The 20,365-nt window shown below is 39.6% G+C and overlaps 1 protein-coding gene across 1 annotated transcript in view; it reads right to left on the bottom strand.

Annotated features, from left to right (window-relative positions):
• Positions 1 to 18,535, bottom strand: part of TXNL1 (thioredoxin-like 1) — a 37,288-nt gene extending 18,753 nt beyond the window's left edge. Inside the window, exons 1-5 of the mRNA XM_006837513.1 lie at positions 18,207 to 18,535; positions 13,133 to 13,229; positions 10,715 to 10,888; positions 3,988 to 4,110; positions 2,420 to 2,489 (exon numbers count right to left, since the gene is read on the bottom strand). Coding sequence (XP_006837576.1) covers positions 2,420 to 2,489; positions 3,988 to 4,110; positions 10,715 to 10,888; positions 13,133 to 13,229; positions 18,207 to 18,304 — 562 coding nt within the window. The 5' untranslated portion in view covers positions 18,305 to 18,535. The remainder of the gene's footprint in view (positions 1 to 2,419; positions 2,490 to 3,987; positions 4,111 to 10,714; positions 10,889 to 13,132; positions 13,230 to 18,206) is intronic.
• Between the last annotated feature and the right edge of the window lie 1,830 nt (positions 18,536 to 20,365).

Below are 20,365 nucleotides of genomic sequence, written 5' to 3' on the forward strand. Positions count from 1 at the left end.
ACAACACCTTTTTAAAGTGTTGAAGAGCAAAGATGTCAGCTTGAGGACTAAGGTGCACCTGACCCAAGCCATGGTATTTCCAATAACCTCATATGCATGCGAAAGCTGGACAGTGAATAAGGAAGACCGTAGAAGAATTGATATTGGAGAAGATTACTGAAAGTGGGCTATCAAAAGAACCAATAAATCCGTTTTGGAAGAAGTGCATCTTGGAGACCAAAATGGCCAAACTTTGTCTCTCATACTTCGGACATGTTGTCAGGAGGGACCAGTCGCTATAGAAGGATATCAAGTTTGGTAAGGGGAGGGTCAGAGAAAAAGAGGAAGACCCCCAACAAGATGGATTGGCTAAGTGGCAGCATTAATGGAGTCAAGTGTGGCAACAGGAGTAAGGTTGGTCCTGTATCGAGCAGTGTTTCGTTCTGCTTTGCATAAGGTTGCTATGAGTCGGTACCGACTCAACAGCACCTAACAACAACAACTGTGGAATAAAACACTGGACTGCAAGGTAGGTTTAGAACCACAAGGGTGATAGTTCAAACTCTCCAGCCGCTCCTTGGAAACTCTATACAGGGTCTCTATGAGTTGGAACCAACTCAATGGTACTTAAAAACAAGAATAGAAATACTATAAACAAACACTAAAAGAAAATCCCCAGGGGATCTGATTAAAATGTGGATATTGATATAGTACACCTGGGGTGGAAATAAGGGAGTCCTGGGGATGATGGGGGTTAGGTGCTGGGCTTCTAATTGCGAAGTCAGTGGTTCAAACCATGAGCAGCTCCATCAAGAAAGATGACGCTATCTGCTCTGGTAAAAATTTAGTCTCAGAAACCCTGTGTAATTTAGTTGTTCTGAGTCTGAATCCAATGGGTGGCAGTGGTTGGGCATAGAAATGCAAATTCTTAGCAGGGCATGGAAATGGAATAAACCACTTCAAAGCCCTGAAAGAAACACCCTCACTGGCCTCCATGTTTAAGATCTGTAACAAAATCTGAGTGCTATGATAGTCATTCTTTGGTTTTTGTTTTTTTACAACAGACATTTACTGGCAGTACTGTACTTTAGATTAAAACACACACACACACACACACACACACACACGTGCTGCTCTCAACTGCAAAAGAAATACTAAGGCGAGCATCCAAGTACTGGTGTGGAGGTGGAGGGAAGGTGGAAGATTAGGCCAGTATATGGTATATGGAGGTTAACATAAATTTCACAAGAGAAGTAACACTTGAGTTAGCTCTTACAGTTACCAATAATTGCTACATTTTATTTTTTGGGAAAGCATTATCAGTGACAGCATTTATCTTAAAGAGCATCAAGTACACAAACTGCTAAATCTCACTTTAGAGACTAAGATGTGCTCATGGGTAATACCACATTTATAGAATGTCTTCAACCCTTACCTTCAGAGTACACTCCAAGACCCATATTTTGTAGGTGATTAAAAACTATTAGGGAATTCATACTACTTAAATACTCATTTCTATTGCATTTGCTTTTATTTAAAACTTTATATATTCAAAATAAAAGTATAATCATACTAATGAAATATCAATATATGAAAATTTTACAGTAACAAACAAGACAGTAATAACTGTAAGTAAACTCTTACAATTAGGAGTTCACACTAGTCACCTAATCAATCACCTAAAAAAAAAAAAAACCCAAACTCTACCAACTCTCCCTGGGAAGGAAAAAAAACTCAAAAGAATAGAAAAGGAAAAAAATATATATAATGGGGACCATAAATTTAGAGCTCTTTGTTTTACAAAATAAGAAATTCCAAGTATATCCAGACCTGTGAATTAATCACGACATGCACTACATAAAGATGGAGCCATGGACTAAGGACAAATTAGAAGCTAAAACCTCAAGTTTTACCATCTATAATAGTAAGAGTTTGCAATTGATCTCTTCGAACTCTGATTCTATTAAAAAGCTGGATCAAGTACAGAGTTTTAGAATAATAGTTGAAAAAGAGTTCACTATAGTTTTTAGACTAATAAGCTTGAACTCTAAAATAAAATTTCTAGAAATGGTATAAAGTAAAAATTCCCCTTTTTTTTTTGCTTTCAGCCCCTGAAATTTCACATCATTTGTCCAGTCACTTATATCCTTGGCTTGTTCCCAGAACAATAGAAAATGTTATTAGTTTTACTACTCCCCAAAATCAGTTGTAGTGCGGCACTGTGGGTTAATGCGCTGGACTGCAAAGTCAGTTTGAGCTGCAAGGTTATTGGTTCCAGCTCACCAGTCACTCCTAGGAAATACTATACAGGGTTGCTATGGGCTGGAATTGACTGGACAGCATTTAACAACAACAATTTCTATTTATTAATGTTTTAATATGCATTAAAAGATCTACAAAAGCAAGAACTGAGTGTAAAGAAAAGCCGTCCTTTACTCACCATTATCTGGCCCTTGAAATTTCATGGAATAAAGCTTAACAGGTTGATTGAATGCCACGGTAATAAGAAGCTGTGAAGACAGTAATAGTTTCATTTTTAAAAGTTCTCTTCGATACCTGGACATACACAATGCCTAAGCAGAATTAAAATCAACAGAGGCTGAAAAATTTTTTAAATTAATTTAACAAAACCAGTATAATATGGAGGATCAGTTAAGTTGAAAGCAATTTGATGAGACTGACTATAACAGTAAGGACTATTACTTACAGAAGACAATGCAATTTAAAAAACGGTTTCATGAAGTTAATGAAAATTAAAAATTGTAACTTACGGTCTTGTGACTCATTAATTGGCTTCCCAACAAATGATATGAAATTATCAAGTTACAATAAGCTTTACAACTACATACTTTAAGCATGAAAATTGGTCTCTATATTCATTTGGAACAACAGAGGAATGAAGACAGTTAGGAACAGTAGGAGGATATGAATGTGTTGCTAATTGCCTCCATGAACAACAGGCGTCCTTTGCCAGGAGACTAGAAGAACAGGATGGTGTCCAGCAACCCTTACTGAACATTTTGATCAAAGATTCCATAAAAGAATACTTATCAAAAGGGGGACAATACGGAACAGAATTCCATCAAATTCTCTTGGACTCCAGAGTCTCTGGAGCCATGGAGGCTGGATGAACCCCTGAAACTACTGCCCTGAGATCATCTTTAACTCTTTAACCAAAAATGTCTCATGAGGTCTTCTTTAAAGCAAACAATTGTCTAATTAGGAAAGAACGGCTCCCTCAAGCATTGTGCTCTTATAGTATCGGAATCTTGGTGTGGCGCTGTAGGATAAAGCACTGGCCCACAAGACAAGTCTGAGCCACAAGGTTGGTGGTCCAAACCCACCTGTTGTTCCTTGGAAATCCTATACAGGGTCACTATAAATTGGAACCAACTCCACAGCACTTAACAACAACCTATATAGAATCAAACTGACAACAGGACAGGAATCCTATGGGGCATGAGTTGATGTTAACAAGGGAGGAACAACTCAGAAAAAGAGGGTAAGAATGGTGGCACAACCTAAAAATGGAACCGGCATCACTAAATTGCACATATAAACACTGCTGCATTTGTGTAGGTTTTGCTATGATGTTTCCAAACAGCGACAACAAAGAGACTAACATTCAAAGATCTGTTGATGTACTATGTAGGAGTGAAGAGCCAGACATATAGAAAGTGCTCATCTAATGGCTAATTTTCATCAAAGAAACACTCGTCTGTGTGTGGGGGAAAGTGTGGAAGGCAGAGGACGAGCAAAAGGACTTAAGAGTGGCTGAAGGTTCATCTCAGCATGAGGACAGCTAAGGGTACTGTAGTTCTCCCAGTGCACCTGGCAGCTCATATAGAAGGAAGAAAGCACACAGATGGTGTGAACAGTCCAAGGAAAGGGGCCAAAGAAATGGAAGGTTATAAAAAGGAAGACGAAATCCTGAGATGGGACCATGACAAAGTTACACGAGAGAACAGAAATATCTATAATCCTTCCAACTCTATATTAAGCAATTACCTGCTCATCACAGTCAGATTCCAAGAAGGACAAGTCTTTTCGTAAACAGTTGTCAAATCCATGTTCATCACTTTCATTAAGACACTCACAGCCAGCTTTGTTAATAAAAGGCATTAAGTCCATCTGAAAAAAAATATCAAGACTTTAAGCAAGACGTTTGATTTGGCAAAAATCTTAATTTTTTAAAATGTGTGATTATCTCTAGAATAAGCAATTTTAACAAAAACTTGAATATCTTTTCAAATAGTTACTACTTGACCACAAGGTCTGTTTAAAACACAAAGACAGAGGTTCAGACTCACTAGCCATCCTCGGAGCCCCTGTACAGAGTCACTATGCATCAGAACCCAACTAAACTTTTATAGTAGTGTTTTTATTTGAATGTCTGCCTGAGATGGATCACCAATTGGTAAAGATAAATCTAGTCTTAATCTATTTAGTAAGGATATCAGAAACCATTTTTTTGACATTAAGATTATAAAAATCAATTCGTCCTTTTAAAAAATGATCTTTTGCACTAGGAAACATGCAAGTTAGAATTTATATAAACCCCTAAGAAAGCCTACCTCCCTCTCACAGTGGACTTGGACTCTCCACACTTATTTTCATTTAAAATAAGTAGCAAATAAGGACCTTAAAAGATTTTTAGTACAAGAAATGTCAAAACTACAAAAACAGAATAATAAAGTGAGCCCATGTACCCACTCCAGCTACGATGATCAACAACTCATGAGTACTCTTGTTTCATCTTTACAGCCTAACCACTCTCTAATTCTTTCTCAAACTGTCCATTGTTTTGAAGCAAATTTCTGACATCTTGTGTCATTCATAAACATTTCAGTGTATATTTCCGTAAAAGGACATTTAAAACAAGAGAGTCTCGGTATCATTTTCACAACTAATTAATACAGTTGCTGTTGTTAAGTGCCGTTGAGTCGATTCCAACCCATAGCAACCCTATGTAGGGTTTCTAAGGAGCAGCTGGTGAGCTTGCCCCACCAACCTTGCAGTTCAATCAGCTTTGCAGTCTGACACATTAGCCCATAGCACCACACCAGGACTCTTAATACTATAACACCATCAAATTTCTCAATGCTCAAGTTTCCTCAACTGTCTCCTAAATATTTCAGTTGAATTATTAAGAATCAGAATACGGATCTAGAAAAGGTACACACTGTACTTATTTAACATGTCTCTTAAATCTTTTTGAAGCTGTAGTAATTTAATGTGTTCATCTTTAATATTCTGAACTTCCTAATTCCTTCCCTGTGATATCATGTAACATACTGAGCATTTTATGAATGTTGTAATGGATTGAACAGTGGCTCCTCCAAAAGACATGTCTATCAAGAACTTAAAAATGTGACCTTATTTGACATAAGGACCTTAGCAAACATAACTAAGGATCTTGACAGAAGATCATCCTGGACTTAAAGTTGTTGTTGTTGTTATATGCTGTGGAGTCAGTTCTGACTCACAGCAACCATGTACAGGGTTTCCGAGGCTGTAAATTTTTACAGGAGCAGAAAGCCTCATCTTTGTTCCGTGGAACAGCTGGTAGTTTCAAACTGCTAACCGTGAGATCAGCAGCCTGATTCATAACTACTATGCTACCAGACTTAAAGAGTGGACTCTAAATCAAATGACTGATGTCATTTGTAAAAGACAGAAGTCGACTGAGGCATACACTTCATAGAATAATTTAACCATTTGAGATTAAAAGGGTAGCATTTCCTAAAGACAAACTTCAGAAGGGTTAGGAAAGAAGAAAGACACAGGAAACTCAGTGAAAAACAATGCACAAAGTGATGTTACATTGTGAGGATTGCAACCAATGAGATGAATCAAAATGAATGTGTATGGAAAATTGATCTGCTCTGTAAACCTTCACTAAATTCACAAAAACTTCAAAAAAAAAAAAAGAGGGAAATTTGACCCACAGAGACCCCAGTGGGGAAGGCCTTGTATAGATGAGGCAGAGAATTCCTTAGCCAGAGTCCAAGAAATGCCAGCTGTCACCAGCAAGTTAGGAGAGGGGCATGGAATGGATTGTCCCTTGGAGCCTCCAGAAGGAGCCAAGCCTGCCAGCCCCTTGATTTTGGATTTCTGGCCACCAGAATTGAGAGAAGCCATTTCTGCTGTTTTTATGGTAGCCCTAGGAAACTAATACTAGTGCTTTAAGAATAAATAGATATTGAAATTTTGTCTTGTGCCTTTTCTGTATATTTGGAAATTATGATTTTTCTCCTGAGCTCTATTAATAGGACAGAATATATATATGGAAATCCTAATATTAAACAACTCTGCATGTTTGGAATAAATTCAATTTCCAATTTTTCTTAATGTGTTGCTGGAATTCATTTACTGAAATTTTATTTAAGATTTGTATATCAATATTCATAACTGAAACTGTATAGCTTTCCTTTATTGTTAAAAATTTTACCAGATCCTGATTTCTATGTTATACTTATTTCAAAAGCAAATCTGGACGTTTTCCCTCTTTATATAAGCTCTTAAGTAGCTGCAGTAACACTGGATTTATGTGATCTTTAAGATTTGGTAGCATTTCCTCATGAAGTCACCTAGGCCTTTGTGGAGGAGCTTTTGCCGTCTTCTCTACTTCCTCTCTAGAGATTAGTCTGTTTAGGGATTCTGTTTCTAGTGGAGTCAATCCTGGAGAACCGATTTTTCTAGAAAAGTTCTAGAAAAAAGTCCATTTCATCTACTAACTAGGAATTATTTTGAAGGTTTCTAAATATCATATCTTCAGTTGCATGGTCATCTTTCTATCACAAAAGGTGTTCAGTATTTTTTTTTATTACTCAGGGAACACATAAGCATTTACTTCGTAAACTCTAGTATTAACCAATAATCCATTAGCATGTTGTTGTTGTTAAGTGCTGTCAAGTCGGTTCCGACCCACAGCGACCATGCATAGGGTTTCCGAGGAGTGACTGGTGAGCTTGAACCGCCGACCTGGCAGTTCAAACAGCTGTGCAGTCCAGTGCATTAACCCGCAGTGCCACACCATAGAGCCCTAATTATTCTTGGAGGGCCTAATTGTTTTCAATGTCAAAATGTATTAGACAGGGTGCCATAGAGTAACCAACCCCCAAAAACAGGGGGAGAGGAGGGGGAAAGGAGGGCAACAGAGCAAAGTTCAACCATAGGAGTATTATTCCTGAGTTTCATTAAAACATCTGTCTTGACTGGTGGTTTTGACAAAATCTTTTAAAAATGTGCTCCATCCTACCTTGTTGTCACTTCTACACTATACCTAAGACTGAAACCCCAGGTATGAAATAACATTGTAGCCATATACTTCCAATATCTCAGTGATGAAACTAAAGTAAATGGATGTATTTAGGATAATTATCATATTTAGTTACTGTGGTGGTGGTTGTTGTTGTTAAGTGCCATTGAGTTGGTTCCAACTCATAACAACTCTGTATTATAGGGCTTCCAGGAGAGGCTGGTGGGTTTGAACCACTAACCTTTTGGTTAGCAGGACAGTGCTTATCCTACAGCACCACACCAGTTGTTATGGGGCACATTAAACAAGTTTTATATTTAAACAGTGACATTAAATCATCATTTGAAAACAGAAATTCTGACATAATGCTTCTGAAACTATGAAATGGGGAAGAACATCACTACCTATTATAATCAACTTGCCAAAATGAGGGAAAATCATGAGATTATAGACAAATCCACACTGCACAGTCTGTAAAACAGCGGATCTAGACCTATATTCTCCAATATGGCATTCACCAGCCACATGTGCAAATGTACAAAGAATAAAAATGAAAAGCTAGTTCCTCAGCTGTACTTGCTACATTGTGAAGGCTTATAGTATGTGGCTAACACATTGTTAGACAGACACTGGTCTAAACTTTCAAAGGCAGTCATGCAGGGGGCGGGGAGTAGGGCAGGTAGGGAAAAGCATTCAGACTAAAGAGAATTAATAACTTAAAGGCAATGCACATTTTGATCCTATTGTTGCTGTTAAGTGCTGTTGAGTCGATTCCGACTCATAGGGACCCTGTACAGAGTTTCTGAGGAAACTAGTGGGTTTTAACTATCGTCTTTGTGGTTCGCAGTCCAGTGCTTATCCTACAGTGATACACCAGGAGTCCTGAAGGGGAGAAAAGCTATCATAAAGATATTTGGGAAATAATCAGGGAAATAGGAATTTCCTTACCCTGTATATTAGATACAGCATCAGTGTTCATTTTCTTAGGCAGAATACTATGGCTATATACAACAATGTTTCTGTTCTTAGGAACTATATGTATACTTCACCATGATAAAGATTCTTTTTCCAAGAAATATTTAGAGATGAGCTCTAAATTTACTTTTAAATGGTTTCACAAAGGTATAAATTGCCATACAGATGATAATGAGATAGAACACAAACAGCAAAATGTAAGCCAGTGACGAACATAGGTGACAGGTGGGCCAGTGCTGTAGTCTGTCCACATTTTTGTAAATTTCACTGTTTACAGGGAGGAGAGAGAGACAGAACCTTTTTCACTCTTCAAGCTTTGGGGTAAAAAAGATTTAGCACTGCCAATATAAATTAAGACATCTGAAGTTTGATTTTATTCCGAGGAAGGATGCCAAATCTGTAGACTAGAATTTACCAGTTCAGAGGTCAGAATACTGAAATATACCATACCACCAAGCCTCAAGATTTACAGCACAGGCTATTGGTCTCTCCATGTGCGAAAGAAAGTAGAGTGATAAGAATTTAAGAGGATTGGAATCATTAGTCCATTGGACTAGTGGAACACGTGACCATCACTCTCCAAGACTCTGAGACCAGAAAAACTAGATGGAGCCTGGCTACCACTACAAGCTGCCCTGAAAGGGATCACATTAAAGGGTCCCAGATAGAGTAGGAGAAAATGTGGAGCAAAACAAAATTATTAAAAAAAAAAAAAAAAAAGACCAAGTTTACTGGGCCCAAAGAGACATGAGGAACTAACTCACCTGCCTGGCTCAATTTTCAGCCAAGCAATAGATGGGTTTATTGAGGCAGGAGGTGGGAGGCAAACAACACTAGAAAGGTATGCTCAACATGGAGTGATCATTCAAAATCAAAAGAGTCACATTTTCTTAAGGGCAAAGTTGAGAAGAGATAGGACGTTAGGTGGAATACAAATAGGAACCCACAGGAAGGAAGCCGGATCACTGTTATCGCATGGAAGGGACTGCAATCACTGAGATGAAACAAACTGTATGAGTTGATGATTGTAAAACTGATGATCCTGTCTGTAAACCTTCACTCAATTCATATTGAAAAGTTAAAAAATAAAAGATATGAAAGATTCCTTATTTAGCCTGTGATACTGGCATGGTGGTGGTGGTGATGTGCCATGGAGTTGGTTTCGACTCATAGCAACCATGCACAGGATTCCTGAGGCTGTAGAAGTGCAGCCAGAGTGCTCCTTAGAGACCAAGATGGCCAAACTTCGTCTCTCATACTTTGGACATACTGTCAGGAGGGACCAGTCGCTGGAGAAAGATACCATATTTGGTAAGGTGGAGGGTCAGAGAAAAAGAGGAAGACCCCAATGAGATGGATTGGCAAAGTGGCAGCATCAATAGACTCAAGCGTGGTAACAATAGTGAGGTTGGCCCAGGATCGGGCAGTGTTTCGTACTGTTGTGCACAGGGTCGCTATGAGTCGGTAGTGACTCGATGGCACCTAACAACAACAAATCTTCACGGGAGCAGAAAGCCTCATCTTTCTACTACAGAACAGCTGGCAGTTTCAAACTGCTGACCTTGCGGTTCACAGCCCAATTCGTAACCACTACACTGCATAGTTACTTTAAATTAAGGAAGTATAGTTGTAATTCATTTAAAATAGAACTATAATACAATAAACAGAACTTGTAAAATCTAGTTAGAAAACCTGAACATGTTGTATGAATCAGGGTGGTGACACCTTTTGAAAATTTTGGGCAATCATTTGACTTGTAAACTGCTTGTGTTTACATCTTTCCTTTATTACTAGGGGTTTGCACGAAAAAGTGTGATTGCAGTGTTGTGTGTGGCCTCATGTAGGAAATAAGCAGGTAAAATTAAATTTCAAGAAACAAAAACTTAGTGTTCATGCAAATATTATGAATAAAATATGAGATACTACTAAAAGCACTTTCATTTTTTCCCATCAGATGTCAAATCAAGACATTAAAAGTTTAGATTTTTTAATAGAGCTAGAAGAGAAAAGATACATTTAAAAGGATTGAGTAAACACGAAAAGTAACAAAGAGTTGAATATATGTAATGGTCATACAAGGGCGCTTCAAGGAAGTTCATGGAAAAATGGAATGGAAAGATAATGACAGTTTTGCCTAAGAATATTTTCTAAGTACCCTTGTACATTAAAATTTACAGATCATTTTACACAATTATCAAAAAGTGAAAAATTTTCCAGGGCAATTTTTTTAAGGATATAAAACAAAGTGTTTAAGAAATGTATTTGTAACATACATTAAAATAGATTTAAAAAAATAAGCTATAGTACACCCCCCCACACAATAATCAACTACTGTGCTTACTTTTTAAATTGTTACTTGAAAGCATGCTGGACTAATAATACAGGATAACAATGAGAATATAGTCCTATTGTGTAAAGAGTGCTTTAGTCAATTTCATTTTAACCAAAACATGATCAATATAAAACAACATACGACAATTCCATTATAAATCTACATACGTAGCCTTTGGGAATATCTGTGTCCTCATTGCTTCCAGGGTCATTTTCTAAGTGCTGCTTAATTTTTTCTTCTAGTCCCACAGCATCTGCTCCTTGATACTGATCAATTCTCACTTTATTTCGGAAAAACAGAAATGTGGGTGTTGCCGATATATTGTTGGTGGCAGCTGTTCCCTAGAATTGGCATGTAAGACAGTGAGTGGTATGAGTTAAAAGAAATATTAAGCAACTTTAAATATATATTTTACATCTTTATGGAGGTTAAAGATCACAAATATGAACTAAAATTATGTAAAATACTTGATTCCTAATTGCAAAACAAAGCAGGCCTTTTCCTAAGAGAAATTTCTTTAGGAACAACTACCATTCCCTTGCACTTACACTGAAATACAGTCCTTCATTTTTATCAGTTGCAGTGACTCATCCAGTATAATAAATAGTTTACATTCAGAACTATGGTTCATAACACCAGTGAATACACACTGTTGTATGCACAGCCAAGATAGATATATAACCATCAATACAAACCACTGACTCCAGGAAAAAGTACTGTCTACAATCAAAGAGAAGAGCATTCTTTAGCATTGGAACCCTTTACCCAACTCAACTCATCGGAACGGCTTCTGACCTCCCATCAATCACAGTACAATTTATCTTTTTAAAAATTGGCCTTAGCTCCACATTTTAGAACATTAACTACTGCATGGAAATTAGCTAATACACATTGAGTATCTTGGTTTAACTTTGTCATGACAATTTAAAATGAAACAGAAGAATGAATGTGTACTTTATATAGTCAAATCCTATGAAAAGCTCTGGTTGCGTAGAGGTTACAAGTCGAGTTTTGCTATTCTCAAGGTCAGCAGTTCAAAACTACCAGCTGGTCTGTGGGAGAAAGATGAGGCTTTCTGCTCCTGTAAAGATTTACAGCCTTGGAAATCCTATGCAGGGTCACTATGAGTTGGAAATGACTCCACGGCACAGTTTGGTGCTGTAAGATAAGCACTGGGCTACTAACCACAAGGTCAGCAGTTCAATTCCACCAGCCGCTCTTTGGAAGCCCTATACAAGGTCACTGAAAAAAAACTGACTTGCTGGCACTTAACAACAAAAAAAAATTATTAAAAGAAAATAGTACAAAGACCAGGTAAGGATGTCTTTTCTAAGAAGTGAAAAACCATGCCTGGCCTTCCAGAACAACGCTGTGCAGTATAACTATGCGAGTTACACAAGTAATTTAAAATTGTCTATTAGCACTTTAGGACTTCTGGTGTGGTGCTGTAGGATCAGCACAGGACTGCGAACCACAAAGTCAGCAGTTCAAACCCACTAGCTGCTCCTTGGAAGCCCTATACAGGGTCACTATGAGTCAGAAGTGACTCAAAGGAATACATCAACAATCAATATTAGCACTTAACAACAAAATTAGCCATTAAAAAAGTAAAAGGAAAAATGTTAAATGAAATTCACTTGAACATTAACATATCCAAAATACGATCACTTCAACACATAACATAAAAATTAGATCATTTACATATTTTTTATTTACAATTAGTCTTCAGACTCTGATATGTTTTACATTTCTAGTACAATTCCAACTTGGCCTTGCTGTATTTCAAGTGTTGAATACCCACATGGAGCCTGGTGGCTATCATATCTGTACACCACAGGTTCAGATCAAAAACATGAAACACTCACGGTAAGGCCATGCAGTCCGATAACAGGTAACAAAACTGTCCAACAGTAAATGTGTAGTGCAGATTTTACTCAAAATCCCCATACTATTTACTATCAACGACATACTATTATTTCCCACATTCAGAAATGTAACTAACAAAGTCTCACCAAAAAGGGAGTCAGAACAAAGGACTTTTGTGGAAGAAGCCTGTCAAAATTTTTTTCCATAATAACTCCCTGTTTCTCTACATATGCAAATACAAAGCTGTCACTATTAAATAATCAGGGGCAATATAACTACAACACTGCAGTTCAGTCAAAATAAATCAACATTTCAAAACTTCCACTGAGAATGCAGCTTTGAAGACTACAAACTAATTGATTTAAATCAGTCTATGACCAAGAATATACAATTCAAGATTTCAAAAAGATAAAGAAGAAATGCAACACAGAACCGTCAAGGTAACCTATTAGCCTAATAACATATCATATTATAACATGATATAATACCAGAAGGGTATTAATACAAACACAATCTGAAACATATGACAAGGAGCTATAGAAATAACTTTCTTAAATAAGGTAGCCATAATGGCATTTCTAATAATCATGCCAACACACTTTTCTTGTCTTCTAAGAATTTTAAGTGCTGTGTGCATAAGAAGAGAAATGATGTTATCAGTGAGTTTCAATCTGATGTGTAAACTAAAAGGATGAAAAGGACAACTTCTCAATCCTTACCTGGCACTGATGTACATCCACTTCCAAGAACACTGCCTGTGGATACTTATTGCTCATAGAACTGAATGCGGGAGCAATCCTTAAACATGGCCCACACCTATGAAAAAGGTAAAAAAGTTGGTCAAATAACACCAGAATCTGTCCTGATTTATACTGTATGGTGGTTGGTGGTGGTTATGTTCCATGGAGTCGGTTCCAACTCATAGCGTCCCGGTATAGGATTGCTAAGGTTGTAAATCTTTATGGAAACAGAAAGCTTCATCTTTCTTCCACAGAATGACAGGTAGATTCGAACTGCTGACCTTTAAGTTAGCAGCCCAGCTTGTAATCCACTCTGTAACACTGGTGAACTAAAATATAAAACAAAAATAAACACTGATAATCTTGACATTATATGCTCTACTCGTTCCATTGGGTTACTTATCTATACCTGTATAATTACTACATTTTCTTAATGACTATAGCTTTATATGACATTTAAATATCTAATAGTGTGTTAAGTCTGTCAGCTTTGCTCTCAATGAGATATTAAAGATAGTCTAAATAAGTGGAGAGGCAGACTCTGCTCATGAATTGGAAGACAGTCTTGCAATGATGGGTCAACTGGATATAAATATGGGGGAGGGGATGAATCTTGACCCTCACCACACACGTGATACAAAAAAACTGCAGATGGGCTGTCATTCTATAAAACAGTAAAGATTTGGAAAAATATATACTTTTAAGACCTTTGACCTTGAAGTATTCAGGACATAAAATGTACTATGTAATGCAGAAAAAAATTATTAAGTTCTAATATATTAAGACTCTTAGTTCATCCAAAGATGCCATTGTTGCTAAATGCTGGAGGAACTGGTTCTGACTCATAGTGACCATGTATAGGGTTTCCATGAAGCAGCTGGTCAGTTTGAACCAACGACCTTGAGGTTAGCAGCCTAGTGGAACAGGTGGAAGGTAGGGAAAAGGGGGCGGTTCACTGCTTGGGGGCAAAGCTTTTGTTGAAGGTGGTGGTAAATTTTGGAAATAGATAGTAATGGTTGAAGAATGTAACCTGAATCAAACCCACTGCCATCAAGCTGATTCTGACTCTCAGAGACCCTCTATAATGTAAATCTTTATGGGAGCAGTCTCATCATTCTCCAGCAGGTTGGGGGTGGGTTGGAACCACCAACCTTGTGGTTACCAGTCCAACACCTAACTCATGACACCACCAGGGCTCCTTTGAAGAACATGATAAACAGAACTAATGTCACGGAATTGTACATGTGAAGAACAGTGAAAGATCAAATGATGGGTTACATATTATCACAATTTAAAAAAAAAGGCAATAGAAGAAATATTAAAGAGGTAAATATGGTACTTGTGGGTTAATGCACTGGACTACAAGGTCCGTCTGAACTGCAAGGTTGGTGGTTCAAGTTCATCAGCCACTGCTCAGAAACCCTGTACAGGATTGCTATGAGTTGGGACCAACTGGATGGCACTTAATAAGAATGGTACATGGAGGGGGTTGAAATCACTGTAATCAAATGAAGGACTTGTTGAATGTAAGTGACGATCTGCTCTGTAAACTTTCTCTCAATTTACAATGTTTTTAATAAATAAATATTTACAGCCAATATCCTTATCATTATGAGGCTGGCAGAAGACCAGGCAGTGTTTTGTTCTGTTGCACACAGGATTACTATGAGAAGGAACCAGCTCCATTGCACCTGACAATAATCCTTAAATGCTTAGGTTAAGATATTTATAAGTCTTAAACATCATTTATGAGAGTATAAAGCAATGAATCTTTTTTTGTTGTTGTTTTGAAGAGTCATTTGGTTATTAAATCTATCCACTTTAAATGAACAATCGAAGACCTAAAAATCTCATTTCTTCCTGTTGAAGGTTTTATTTTTACTCCTGCTCTTCATTACCAAGGGAAAACCACATATGAACCAACACAACTTCCACTTTATAAATACTAACATTTTTCTGTTTACCAATCACATGAGCTACTGTTAAACTTGTAGCGAAATAAACTATACTAAAATAATAGTTACCCTGCAAGTAACTGTTTCCTTTTATAATTTAACATTATCTAGATGCTTTCGCTTGGAATCCCTGGTTGGCACATATATGATTAGTATGCTCAGCTGCTGATTCACAGGTTGGAAGTTCGAGTTCACCCAGAGGCACTTTGGAAGAAAGGCCTGGCAATCTACTCCCCCCCCAAAGATGACTGATTAAAAATTCTATAGAGTAGTTATACTCTGACACTCATGGGATCACCATGAGTTGGAAATAACTCAAGAACAGCTGGTTAGTTAAGCATCTACTGCCATGGAGCAGATACAGGCTGGTAGCAACCTTATCAGAGTAAAACTAGTCCACAGGGTTTCCCATAGAGCAGCTTGGTAGGCTGTGATACAGTGAATTATCTAGTGTGTCTTCTAGCCATAGTCCATTGTTGTTAGGTGCTGTCAAGTTGGCAACAATTGATAGCGTCCCTATGCACAACAGAATGAAACATTGCCCAGTCCCATGCCAACCTCACAATCATTGCTTTGCCTGAGCCCACTGCTGCCGCCACTGTGCCAATCCATCTCATTGGGGTCTTCCTCTTTTTCTCTGACCCTCTACTTTACCAAACATGCTATTCTTCTCCAGGGACTGGATCATAGTTTATAACTCCCATCAAACAATGTTTTGCCCTGTGGGTTCTGGATAAGAGAAGAAAGGAGAAGATACTGATAGGATGGCATGATTCAGCTGTGGATGTTAGCAGAGTTAACTGTAATTGTAAAAACTTGAAACTGTAGCATGGGTATAAAATGAGCCACTTCAGAAGCTGTGGGGGATCTTACTACCTCCAAAGAGCTAGAGAGGAGCATGTCATTTGGATCCTGAGATCCCTGTGTGCTGAAACTCCTTGACCCAGGAAGCGAAAGCTGTGACCCCAGAGGAGTGGCCGAAGAAAAGCAGCAGCAGAACCAAAAACCAGAGCACAAGACAGAGAGCGGTAGACTTCCCAGCCCATGGTACAAATACAGCTGAGTGACTTTGGGCAGGAAGCTGGCTTATACAGTGGGGTGTCTCCAGACACTTAAAAGAGTGGACCTAGATTTGCTGACCCACAGAGTAAGAGGCAAAAGCCTTCAAGCTGAGGCTTATGGTGGAGTGGCGTGTCCTGTGGGCATTTATCAAGAGATGACTGGAACAACTGTGCCCTGAGCATTTTCTGATTCTGCACTGCTCACTTCCCTAATCAATTCCGTAAGTGTTAGTATGGTGTCTGAGTTCTGTGTGGTCACTGCAAGAGATTATTAAACCCAACTGAGGAGTTGAGGGTTGTGGGAAGAATGGTTGGTGCCACATATGTTGCAGTTTGGTGTGCGAGCGGGGATTCCATGCAATGGCTACAGACTGAAGAGAAAACATGGGGTTTTGTAAAAGAACAAAGCAACCTGGGAAGTAAAGCTTTTGCTTCTTAAATGGTTATGCTAATAGCTAACTGAGTAGGGGAAAGCTGCTATTAGAGTCACCTGAGGCAAAAAGCCAGGAAGCTGGCTTGTACAGTGGGGTGTCTCCTGTCAGGTCAACAAGGTGGCTGACAAAAGGCCCAAGGCCACATGCATATAAAGAGGCATTCCAGGGGTAGAGAAAAGAATCAACTTGAGTGTTTTAAAAGAAGAGTTAGGTATTGCCCTGAAGGAACAGGGTTTATTTTAAGCAGTAACCTGTGTATAGAGGCTTAGGTGGAAACCTGAGCTCCACCTAAAACTGAGAGAACAGGAGATTCATGTTTAAAGGCAAAACTTGCAGAGAGAAAAATGACTGGAATTTTGAATTTCAACCAAGCAGTTTGCTGTTGGATACACTGGAGCAAGTAAAGTGTGTTGCCATCAGACAAAACTCCATTCTAGGACTAAAAGTTGGCCAGCAGACAGCCTGCTATGCTCACTGGTGACCACCTGGGTCCACATGACTCCAGGAAGTTAAGGAGAATGCAGCCATGACGAAATGAGTTGAGAGAAAAGGAAGGACTAGCTGTCTGATGTTTAGGGAGTGGTGTGAATTCCTGAGCCTACCCTAAGGACCTAGCCCGTATCTGGGGAAACGGGTGGGGTGGTAAGGCTGAGAGATTGAGAGATAGCAAGTGAAGGGGCCAGCTAATCAGACAACCAGTTTTCCTTGGATATATTTTTTAGAAATACCATCCACTTGCACAAGTGGTGGAGCTTCCATGCGCAGAGCCTATAGAGGCCATATGTTACAGGCATGATGTTAGACTCCATCATAGCTGGTGGTCTTTCTAGCTTTATCAACTATCATTGTCATCTCATTAGCATAAACCCCCAGCTGTGGTCTAGAGCCCATCAAAGGCACCAGTCACTAGGGAATTCCTTTTGGATCCCCAAATTCCTGCAAAATCCTGTAAGAAACCTCTTAGAGCAGACTGATCCAGATTCAACATGAGTTTAACTCAAAAGGTATGACTTGAGCCTCGGGACCAAACACTAAGCAGATGACTACGACAGCCCCGACCGAATCTTCCAAAAGCTTTACAAAAATGTGAATGATAAACAGAATCAGTAAGGCCAGTAAATGAAAGCTTTTGATGTAAGTGCAGCCCTGGTGGTGCAGTAATTAAAGCGCCAGGAGGTCGACGGTTCAATACCACCAGCAGCTCCACAGGAGAAAGATGTGGCCATCAGTCCACTTCCGGGAAGATGACCACCGTGGAAGCCCTACAGAGCAGTTCTACTCCGTGCTGTAAAGTTGTCATGAGTCCATGTCGACTCCCAGGCGGTGGATTTGGGTTTGGGGTTTTTAAATGCAAGTGACAGCTGTCTCCTGCAAGTAGGGACCACCGCAGGCAGTCCGGACACGGGACACTCGCGGACAGGAACCCCCGGAGGTGGCGGCCAGGGACCCCCTTGTGCACAAACGGGGGCTTCATTCTGGAAGCAGAGCCCCAGGGCTGCGGCCAGCACTGGACACTCGCGAGGAGACGGCAGGGTAGCCGTGACCGGGAAGGAGTGAAAGGAAAGCACAGACAGACAGACAAACCCACAGGACTCGGCCTCACCCTCTCATGGTGAACTTGACCACAGCGAGTCTGGAGCCTGCGCCGCTCAGCTCCGGCTGGAAATCCGGGTCGCTCCCGACCGGCTTCACTCCCACCATCCTCTCAGAAAGCTTGGCAAGCCGGCCACCGACTTCGAAAGTGAAGGGTCCGAAGATCCAGGAACGAAAGGAGGCGACTCAGGGAGGCTAAGGCCTGGATACAAGAGGTGACGACCGCGGCCTCTACTCCCCGGGCTCTCAGTGCCGAGTCACGCCAGGGAACTGAGCGGCTGAAGGGGCGGGAACGTGGAGTGGCGAGGAAAGGGGACGGCGTGCGGCACCCAGCAGCCACCGCGCCACAGGACAGATGGCGCTTGCGCAGCCTGTCGTCATTTCCGTGCCCTCCGTTTTGGCTTCCACTGCCCCATCTTAAAATCCTGACCATGGCCCCACCCTCTACTGAAGAGCCTCTGGCTGCCTTCAACTACGCAAGCGCACATGAAGAGCTGAAAAGCGCAAGCGCAGACTGTGTGTCAAAGTTGCATTATCTTCCGCGTTCCTTGCACCAGATACTTTCTCCCTGGACTCCCTGGAATTACTTCTGTGGGGAAAGTGAACCTCTTGAAGGTTCATGGCTACTATATAAGGCCTTAAACCAACCACCTTCCCGAACTGTTTTGTGCATAGTCTTGTCTTATAAGAGGAAATAAGATGAGAAACATCTTATTTACGTTACAGACTGGCGCTTCCCATGCCATCATTAAATAAGTGCTGTGCACCAAGCTTACTTTTGTGCACGAAATGATGAAGGCATCGTCCCTACCTTCAGTCTAGGGACAGACCAGACAATAGTTACAGTCACAGAGACGTTTGCATAGGGGCACATTGAAGGCAAATGAGATGGGTGCGTGGGACTGGGAAAACTTGTTAGAAGTCACTCCCGATCTGAAGTGAAAGAGGTGTTAAGGTTATTGGAGGCCAAGAAACAAAACCAAACTCGCTATCATCCAGTTGATGCTGACACATAGCAAGAAAGTGCAAATTCTGATCCTCTGGTAGCATAGTTGTTACGAATCGGGCTGCTAACCTCAAGATCAGTAGTTCCAAACTACCAGCTGTTCCGCGGGAGAAAGATGAGGCTCTCTGCTCCCATAAAGGAAACCCTGTTCAGGGTCACTATGAGTCGGAATCTACTCCACGGTGCTTAACAACAATAACAAATATGATTTTTTGCCAGCACCTCTGCTATTAAGGGATTATGGAAAGCCAGTCACAGAATTTGAAAATAAACACAAGTTCCTCCTTAGCCATTTTATGCTTTTCATTGGGGCCAATGACTTATTGCAAAATATTTTTGCAAATATGAATGCTTATACTTGATCCAGAAGCAATGCATTTTTAGACTGCGTTTGAGGTCGTTTGTTTTAAAGTAAAGGAAAAAAGACTTAGATTATTGTCCATAGAACAATTTGCGAAAATCGGGTGTTAAGGTGGTTTTCATTTTCCTTTGGAGTTATCTTGAATATTATTGTATAAAGCCATTATTAATGCCATTTATTTAACCTTAAATTACCCCCAAATAATGACATTAAGTACATCGAACATGTCATTGGTATATTCAACTTTTGCTTTTTGTGCATCTGTAGTTTAATTTTCTCTTTCATTTTGGTACAATTAAATTAAGACTCTTGAGTGATAATATATGTTGTTGTTGTTATGTGCCGTGGAGTCAATTCCGACTCATAGTGACCCTGCACAGGGTTTCCGAGGTTGTAAAGCTTTACGGGAGCAGAAAGCCTCATCTTTCTAGCGCGGAACAGCTGGTAGTTTTGAACTGCTGACCCTGCGGTTTGCGGCCCGATTCATAACTACTACGCTACCAGAGCAGTATATCTCTGTATGAAAAATAATGTTTTATTGAAGGAAAAGTTTTCTTTGTTGGAGTTTGTAGCAGTTAATGTAGTTGTGTTCATTCGGTTTCATTTCTCAATGTCTTTGGGTTGGTTTCCTGGGTTGGTTTTTGTTCTGTTTTAAATACGATATAACGTGAGATTCCCTTTGCATCAAGGTGTATGCAAAATGTTGATAAAGTGCATCACAAAAGGAAAGTTTGTATTTAATAAGGAGGTGCTTTGCACTGTACTTTTTGGAAGTTACATTTAGATCTATTCTGAAGCTGTT

Source organism: Chrysochloris asiatica, unplaced genomic scaffold (genome assembly GCF_000296735.1).
Source record: "Chrysochloris asiatica unplaced genomic scaffold, ChrAsi1.0 scaffold00021, whole genome shotgun sequence".
Classification (NCBI taxonomy): Eukaryota; Metazoa; Chordata; class Mammalia; order Afrosoricida; family Chrysochloridae; genus Chrysochloris; species Chrysochloris asiatica.